This window comes from Schistocerca nitens, chromosome 6 (assembly GCF_023898315.1).
Source record: "Schistocerca nitens isolate TAMUIC-IGC-003100 chromosome 6, iqSchNite1.1, whole genome shotgun sequence".
NCBI classification, from domain to species: Eukaryota; Metazoa; Arthropoda; class Insecta; order Orthoptera; family Acrididae; genus Schistocerca; species Schistocerca nitens.
The window spans coordinates 694,892,733-694,902,140 of NC_064619.1; the positions used below are offsets into that span (position 1 = coordinate 694,892,733).

The 9,408-nt window shown below is 39.6% G+C and overlaps 1 protein-coding gene across 1 annotated transcript; it reads left to right on the forward strand.

The window, feature by feature from the left end:
* The first annotated feature begins 4,902 nt into the window (after positions 1-4,902).
* LOC126262518 (probable protein BRICK1-B) lies at positions 4,903-8,499 on the forward strand. The gene is made up of 3 exons (XM_049959190.1): positions 4,903-5,114; positions 8,069-8,151; positions 8,232-8,499. Exons 1-3 carry the CDS (start codon positions 4,994-4,996, stop codon positions 8,256-8,258), a joined length of 231 nt encoding a protein of 76 aa, XP_049815147.1. The 5' UTR covers positions 4,903-4,993; the 3' UTR covers positions 8,259-8,499.
* The last annotated feature ends 909 nt before the right edge of the window (positions 8,500-9,408 follow it).

Consider the following 9,408-nt stretch of genomic DNA (forward strand, 5'->3'; position numbering starts at 1 on the left):
CTTCATCATCTGCAGAGCTAGTTGGCATATAAACTTGCACTACTGCAGTAGGCATGGGCTTTGTGTCTATCTTGGCCACAATAATGCGTTCACTATGCTGTTTGTAGTAGCTTACCCGCACTCCTATTTTTTTTTATTCATTATTAAACCTACTCCTGCACTACCCCTATTTGATTTTGTGTTTATAACCCTGTATTCACCTGACCAAAAGTCTTGTTCCTCCTGCCACCGAACTTCACTAAATCCCACTATATCTAACTTTAACCTATCCATTTCCCTTTTTAAATTTTCTAATCTACCTGCCCGGTTAAGGGATCTGACGTTCCACGCTCCGATCCGTAGAACGCCAGTTTTTTTTTCCTGATAACGACGTCCTCTTAAGTAGTCCCCACCCGGAGATCCGAATGGGGGACTATTTTACCTCTGGAACATTTTACCCAAGAGGACGCCATCATCATTTATCCATACAGTAAAGCTGCATGCCCTTGGGAAAAATTATGGCCGTAGTTTCCCCTTGCTTTCAGCCATTCGCAGTACCAGCGCAGCAAGGCCGTTTTGGTTAATGTTGTAAGGCCAGGTCAGTCAATCATTCAGCGATACAAAACCATAATTCTTAGTCGATAAAGGGCCACAATTGTCGATATACCCAGCAAACTGCCTCCAGCGCTGGAGTCGTGACGATTGCTGTTTATTCGCCACTAATGACTCCAAGATTAGAATGTATGGTCGAGTAACATTATTCTTTAACCTGGGGTAATGCCGTGTGTTTGAATGGTGATTACAGTGGCAGATATATCACAACCTATTATCAGAGCAGATTATTTGTCTTCCTATGACTTACTGCCAAATCTACGACGTCAGAAATTAATAGATTTGACTATTAATCTGCATACCCCAGGAAAAGCCTATTGTGCGGTACACACAGTCACAGACGATACACCATACGTATGGTTACTGAAAGGATACCCTGAGATGACTCAGCAGTCGCCTACTCTCCCACAGGTCAAGCACACGATCGTTCACCACGTTTTGACCTGCCGGCCGGTGTGGCCGAGCAGTTCTATGCCCTACAGTGTGGAACCGCGCGACCCGGTCGGTCGCAGGTTTGAATCCTGCCTCGGGCATGGATGTGTGTGATGTCCTTAGGTTAGTTAGGTTTAAGTAGTTCTACGTTCTAGGGGACTGATGACCTCAGCAGTTAAGTCCCATAGTGCTCTGAGCCATTTGAACCATTTGAACCAACATTTTGACTACGCCAGGACCGACGGCTCACGCTCAGCCTAGATGTTTGATACCTGAAAAGCTAAAGGTGGTAAAACAGGAATTTCGCAGCACATTATCACAAGGTATCTGCAGAGTTTCTAGTAGCAGTTGGGCAGTTCCAATTCACGTTGTGCCTAAAAAGAAGAATGAATGGCGCCCTGCAGTGACTATCGCCAACTCAATGCAAGGACCACCTCAGACTGGTTTCTGGTCCCACATATAGAAGACTTTTCTGCAAATGTTCACGGTAAGACGACATTTCTTACGTTGACATAATCCAAGCATGCTATCAGATGCCTGTAGTTACGGAAGACATTCCCAAAACAGCAGTAATGACGTCATTTGGTCTGTTTGACAGCACCAGGATGCCATTCGGACTGCGGTAACACAACTCAGACCTTCCATCACTTTATGGACAAGTTGACAAAAGATTTAAATTTCTGCTGTGTTTACAGAGATGAAATGGTTCGAATGGCTCTGATCACTATGGGACTTAACTTCTGAGGTCATCAGTCCCCTAGAACTTAGAACTACTTAAACCTAACTAACCTAAGGACATCACACACATCCATGCCCAAGGCAGGATTCGAACCAGGGACCGTTGCGGTCTCGCGGTTCCAGACTGTAGCGTCTAGAACCGCTCGGCCACCCCGGCCGGCTGTACATAGATGGTTTGTTGGTGATGTCCTCATCAGAAGAGAAGCACTTACAAAATTTGATACAAGTGTTCGACTTGCTACACACAGAGGGGCTAGTAATTAATGCTGCCAAGCGTTTTGGGAGAGAAAGAGGTGCACTTTCTAGAATATTTGGTGAACACGCGAGGTATTCGACCACCACACAAAAAAGTTGAGGCCATAAACAGATACCCCCAGGCTGTCACAATTAGGGACATATGGCAGTTCCTAGGAGTAGTAAATATCTGCCAGAGGTTCATTTGCAATCATGCACTGATAAGTACATCACTGAACGGACTACCTATGGGCACATTGAAGCCTAACTATAGGGTGCATTGGACTAGGTAGACATCGCGTTTCAGTCTGTGAAAACAGCTATAGCAGAGGCCGCCATATTAGCATACCTGGTTGTGTACATCCCACTTGCACTCATGGTTATTGCTTCTCCCACTACTGTTGGCGCTGCACATCAGCGACAGATTTATCAGTGTTTCCAGCCCGTTGCATTCTGTTGTCATAAATTGTCGCCATCTTAGCAACGTTGGGCGCCACTTACGTTGCAGTCAAAGAATCTAGACACGCATTAGAAAGACGACAGTCCATCATCTAAACAGATATAAGCCACTTACCTACACTTTTAAAGTAAAGCTGGAGAAAGCACTGCCTAGGCAGCTGTGACACTTAGATTATATCAGCCAGTTCGCGAGCAACACTGTATATATGGAACAGAAGCTAAATGTTCCACCCGACGCACTTTCGTGTGTAGAAGCAATGAACGCAGTAGCAGACGTCACCACACGTGTGGAAACAGTGACAAATGCCATTGATTGCTAAGCCTTCGAGCATGTGCAACAAAGTAATAGGTACGTGATTTATTGCAACAATCAAAAGGATTAAGCTTACAACTGGTGATATCGCCTGAAGCAAACGTAGAGTTATATTGAGAAGTCGCAGGAGGAAAGATACAGCCATTTTTGCCACAGCAATTCAGAGCACAAGCAATACTATCAATGCACAATCTGACACACTCGGGAGTAAGGGGCACTGTCAGATTAGTCAAACAGAACTTTATATGTTCAGGTATGCAGACAGGCTGCAGAACTATTGTAAAGTGATGCATGGCACGCCAGACAAATGAAATCGCGCAACATGTGAGAGCACTGTTAGGCCCCTTTCTTCCGCCAAATCAGACTTTTGAGCATGTGGACGCTGGCATCGTAGGGCCACTCACATCTTCAGAAGACTACAGTTATTGCTCACAGTGGTAGACAGGTTCACCAGGTGACTTGAGGCATTTCCAAACCACTGACAGCCATTTGAAGCCTACATCATCAGAGCATTGATCACATTATTAGGCACCAAGTGCATATGCATCACAGCATACCACCGCACATCAAACTGTATAGTTGAGAGTCTTCATTGGCAGTTAAAAACAGCACTGAGATATCACGCAATACCGAAATGGACAGAGACACCACCTGTCGTCCTTTTAGGTCTACAAGCGTCATTTAAGAGTGATCAGAAGAGTACAGCAGCGGAAATGGTATGTGGACAAAGGTTACACCTACTTGGGGTCTTTGCACATGATAGATCACACAGACACCACCTCAGATTTCACCACCCAACTGAGAGAACATGTATGCCAGCTGAGATTTACAATGCGTAGAAACTAGTTGGAAAGATACTTGTTCAGTTTTACAGAACTAGTCAAGTGTACACATATGTTCTTATGCAACAATGCAGAGCATAAGCCATTGCAGCCACCATATGATGGACCATATTCGGTAGTCAGTAGGGGCAGCAATACTTTCTGCATAATGATCAATGGTAAATCCATCACAGCCGCATTGCATCAGATCAAGCCAGCGTTTCTGGATGCAGATATTACAACCAACACAGAACGCAAATGAGAGTAGACTCAATAATCAGCAACAAGAGGTGTTCTATACCCCACAAGCACCACAGTGGACCAGACAATGAGACATCAAGACCGACGTCGAGGTTTGATATCCCACTCCCTGTTAGAACCACTGAATCACGAGATTCACTGCCTGGTTTCAAGAAAGGAGTATTTACGGCGGTTGGACGGCATGCGAAATTCAGTCTGCACTGTCGTTAGCATTTACACCTGTGAGATTTTCCTTGCACACTTGGGACAAGAGGCAAGGAGGCGTATGCACCGCTGCATAGTCGCGCAAGATTCTGACTTGTTACACATGGGGGTAGAGTCTCCTCATACCTGACAAGGAGGCACGTGTCTCTACTTGCGTGTCGGGCAAGCGCAGCCGCACGGCGACTAGCCGCAAGGCACACAGGTGTAAAAACACCTTGAAGGGGGAGTCATGTAGGGACGTTTTCTGACCTTTTGTCCTCACAAATGTACATTGACGCACAAACGTTCCATGCTGTGGCAATTTTAAGCTGTTTGATATAGTTGAGCTTTGATTTACTTTTCTGTTATTCCATGCTTTATATTGTGCAAGCATTCATGTTTGTACAACTGGAAGCTGTTATCGAGTATATATGGGACTAAATATCTTATTTTCTCCCTTACCATCAGCTGTGTAGACACAAGTAATGGGATAATAAACTCTGTAAAATTCGTGGATACACACTGAAACAACTAGTATTTTGTTTATCACTGTTTATCGGCTACAGTGCAAAAGTTATTAAAAAGTTATAAGTGCTCTGTTGATAGTTTTATTTGTGTAGTGTGAAATAGAAAATTATTTTTATTAGAAATCACCTTTTTATTCTGTTTGTTGATATGTGGTTGCCGCGTGACTTTTTTTGGATTTTCAGAAGTTGCTCTGACTTATAAATTACATGCTTGAGGAATGCCCGCAGGTCTCTAAATTTATCAACTTTAAAGTCTTGTTCTGTCGCGTGATACTCGTCGTGTACAGCAAAGCTGAAGTTCTTTGCCTTGTCTCACCATGTTATATTTCTGTCGTTTTTTGTAGTCAAGGAGAAGGAGAGGAAGCGAAGCAGGCAATCAGCTGGTAGTGGTAGGAAGTCGTCGGAAGGGAAGTTGTGGAGCTGTCATTTTGAAAATGGCTGTTGTGCATCGAGAAACTATACAAAAACAAATACAGCAAGATTGGGCAAATCGTGAATATATTGAAGTAATCACAGGAAGCATAAAAAAAATTACTGATTTCTTGAACTCCTTCGGTACGCATTTGTACTAAAACTTACGTGAAAAAATAATAGTTCAGCGATTTTATGTAGAGGAATTGTCTTGCTAGCATAATAATAAGTTTTATGTTATTTTTAATGATAGAAATGTTAATCGGGGAATAATTCAGAACAACCTTTAGAGCTGGTAACAGTAAAAGTGATATCGTCGGTTCTAAGACGAATAAGTTCGCAAAATGGATTGAAAACTGCGAAGTAACCATTTTTTCATGTTACTATGTGAACTACGTAGCTTCTTTTATTCTCGTCAGCTACCACGTATTGCAACAGAAAGCAAGCTTAGCCTTACTTTCCGAAATGCGTGACTAAATACAGTACATAGAGTGAGTCAATTGAAATTACCCTTTTTTTATACAGTCTTATTCTGTTTGTACTTTCTTTCGATCAGTCACGTGTGTTAGAAATTTTCAGCGTTCTCGGATGTAATAAACTGTCATGTAGTTGTTTGCTAATATTTTCAGCCACCAAACCAAAAATCCTTTAGAACTTAGTGCACACTAAACTTCCAATTCTAGAGAAAAAAGTTGCTCCTATCAAATATCAGTGTATATTGGTATGAACAAACCGTACTTTGTGATACTGCTTATATTGAATATAACTGCTCCATATGGTTTGCTTTAATATTGTATCTGTTACACCTTCGTTACGGAGGAACAAATAAAGCTTGGAAATGGAACCGTGAAATATATAGAAGTAAGTTTCACTAATTCTTCTAGAAGAAAGAGGACTGGGTGGGTGTTTATTCATTTGTTTTATCAAGGATCATCTCACAATGATAAGAGTTGTCACATTAATAAAAATCAGTAGCTCTAAATATATACTGTGAATTCTTAAGTATGTACTATAAGCATGTGACAGGTTGTCACCCATGGCCTTGATTAAGGAACTGCCCTGGCATTTGCCTGAAGTGATCCAGGAAAATCTAAATCAGGATGGCCGGACAAAGCAACACCTCTCGTATACGAGATCAGTGCCTTAACAACTGCATCTCCCCATTTAGTTGCTCCATAGTATACAATGTAATTTGGGAAGTGTTAAAAAGTTACCAAGAACCCTGGCCACATTTTTGTTGCCCTTCATGTTAATGTGTGAATTTTATTTCAGTATTTATGTATAATCTAGCACTGTATGATCTTTTAGTGTTTTGCTTGTCAAGAAACATTCTCGTGTTTGCAGTATAAAATATATATCTGGGGACATACATTGTGACTTGCAAGATTCATCTGCTTCTGATTATTCTAATTCACTGTTCTACGTGAGTATAGGAAAAGCACAGAAACAAGAAGAATAGAATCCAATAAAACTGAGTATGTACCATGTTCCATGTTAAGGGAACACAAAAATGCTAGTCAGTTTTGTATGTTATTGGGTCTGAGGATTTAAGCATTCAGTTTAATTAATTTTTGCTATTGTAGCCCACACGTCTATAATGTTGTTTATTTCCTATAATATACCTCTCTGCAACTTGTCTTTAAAAGTAGAAAAAAATTTACAACATTCAAATCTCAACCCAAATGTTTTACAGTCGTTTCTGTTCTCTCAAATGTTTAGAGTACATGTGTATTTTACACATAATATTTATGACTGTATTTGTATCATTCTTGCAATTGGGTATTAACGAGCTGCGTTCTACACGAGCTAAAATACCTTGACTGTGTATCGAAACAATATGTGCTTCACAGTTAATACTAATTTAATTTAGTTCCAATCTAATTATAATACTTTCAAGCATTTTTGGTGGGACTGAGACCTTCAGCCTGTATTAATATTACAGGCCTGTTCATTATGAACTGTTAGCCCTTTTCAGCTCTTGTTTCATTCTACTGTTTGTTCCATTCTACTGTCATTGCTTATCTATTAAACTGTACTGGCTTGTCAGTTCAAAAACTCTTAGTCAACTTTTGATTAACAACTGTGATCACTCTGCATGCATTATTGTTTTTACATTTCATCTCTAAATGCCTTGTACCAGTGGTGTCATATCATTGCAGTCGTGTCTGTTATTACTACTCTTTACCATATTTGTTATGTCCAGTAGTTTTCATCATCTTACTTCATGTGCGTTTGAAAGCAGTACAAGATTCAGACTTGCATATCCTGCTACATAATCTTGCAAAAGCATCTCTAAGACTGGAAGGAAAACATAATAGGTGCAAATTCTTTCTGCACTGTGCAACTGGGGAAACATGCATGTCCCCCCCCCCCCCCCCTCCCTGCCTTTCCAGAAACAGGTGTACAGGGAGAGTGAAAGAGAAAAAGATTTAGATTGAAGTCTTCCCTGATTGGAGATTTGGCTGTGTGTAAAAATTTAGGAATCTATGGAGCATTTCAGATTTAGTCATATGGTCACCTGGATGTAAAAAAAAAAAAAAAAAAAAAAGTTGTGGGGTTATGAAATACAATAATCATTTACAATCAGTTGTAAGTAAAGCAACTGACTTACATTGATTCATTGGTAGGGTACTGGGAAAATACACTCAATCTATGTAGGAGATCACTTATAGAACACTCGTGACAACCATGTAGGCATAACTTGGTGAGGAGTTGTGCACTTTTGAAGTCATTTCCCTGTGTGCAGTGTACTTCTTTGTTACCAATAGTCATTTTTCTGTTGCTCCCCTGTCATTAGTTTTTGCATCTTCTCTACTTTTCATTTGATAGTGAGTGGTATTATCTAATGTTTTAAAGTGTTGGTGTCTAATGTTTTCTCTCCGTGTACAGCCAAACCAAGCTTGAGTTGCAAAAGACCTCAAGTGTTACATCTTTTGTATATGTCTGTATTCCCTTTCCTCCAGGAGGTAGAAATTTATAATTGTATTTGGTTACAACTTGATTTCGGACAGCTCTCTTTTAAATATGTTATTCTAATGGCAAACATTTTGAAGTCCTTTGTACATCAGTTTTTTATTCTTATTATTTTTCTATTGCAGACATGTCATGTAGGTCACGATTAGCAACCTTAAATGAAAAACTTACAACACTGGAGAGGAGAGTGGAATACCTAGAGGCAAGAGTAAGTAACTTCAATGATTTTTAAATATATTTTTTTAGTTGTAATTTGCAGAAAAAGGTATAAACTCTTTTCTGTTTCAGGTTACTAAAGGAGAAACATTAACATGAGAGAAGAAGTGTAAATTGGTCAACCAGTGAAATGACTTTATATTTCTCTATTTTTAAGACAGAAGTATTTAATCTGACATTATTTATCATTATGTAAGACAGACGTACCATGCAGAAAGTGGGAGAACTTTGCTTTTTCAAAATGACTTCTTCAAGATTATATTGTTATTTCAGGATGCTTTATTTATAGGAGCATATTGTGTACTTTAGTCAAAAAAATATCATTTTGTACATTTCAAAACTTAGGTTTATCAGTTCTCTGTATAACCTTGAAATAGTGAAGTTGTGTGTAGAATGTTATTTTTTCAGTGAGCAATGTGTATGGAAGTATATACTTGACTGTGTGCAGGATTGTCTGTAAATATTGCTGCAGTGGAATTTTTCTTTGTCACTGTATCAGTCAGTGTTAACAGTTGCATGAAAATTAGGAAAATTTTGGAAGTTCATTACATATGTGACAAAAAAGATAATGACTTGGAGGGAATAGACCCAAGGTGTGGTAAGTAATGGTGTCAGTTGGATTCAATCATCATGGTCCATAGAGCCTATTAAGAGGATGAATCCCTTCAGTGATGTGGACCAAGTTAGGGTGTATATTAACAAAAAATAAACAAATCATAGGAACTTGCTGTGTACACTCTATTAACGATTCACGATTGGTGCTATTCATGATTATGCCTACTAAATTTAACCAAATATATGATAAAGAAAGCTGCATCTATGAAAAAAGTAGCTTTAAATAGCTGCTGTTTACCTCGTATATTCTTTATTTTAGGTGGGAATATGTTTAGTACTTCCGCTCCGGTGTAGATAACACCACATTGACCCTACACAGGGAGGCAAAGACTACGTGGAAATCATTTTTGTGGCTTGTATCATAATTGTGCTAGTCAGTCACCCGATACTGATTTTCATTGTCAAAAAATAAAAAAAAAGAAGTATTAAGGGTATATGAACTGGGCATTGGATGTAAGAATCCTTAAAAAGGTCTCTACAAGAAGTGTGGCTGTCTACTATCTACAATGTTTTTATTGCTAATTTCTGCTGAGTAAATATTGTATTTTATTTTCCATAAAATAAGGGAGAGGCACTCAGTGGATTGATGTGCAGTGCATAGACACACGTATCGGAAAACAGTATTCCACTAACT

Bases quoted from the DNA above. Each gene is read 5' to 3' on its own strand.
- LOC126262518 (XM_049959190.1), top strand. From the start codon at position 4,994: ATGGCTGTTGTGCATCGAGAAACTATACAAAAACAAATACAGCAAGAT. The intron at 5,115-8,068 runs GTACGCATTTGT...TTTCTATTGCAG, and splicing joins TGATTTCTTGAACTCCTTCG to ACATGTCATGTAGGTCACGA. The intron at 8,152-8,231 runs GTAAGTAACTTC...TTTCTGTTTCAG, and splicing joins TGGAATACCTAGAGGCAAGA to GTTACTAAAGGAGAAACATT.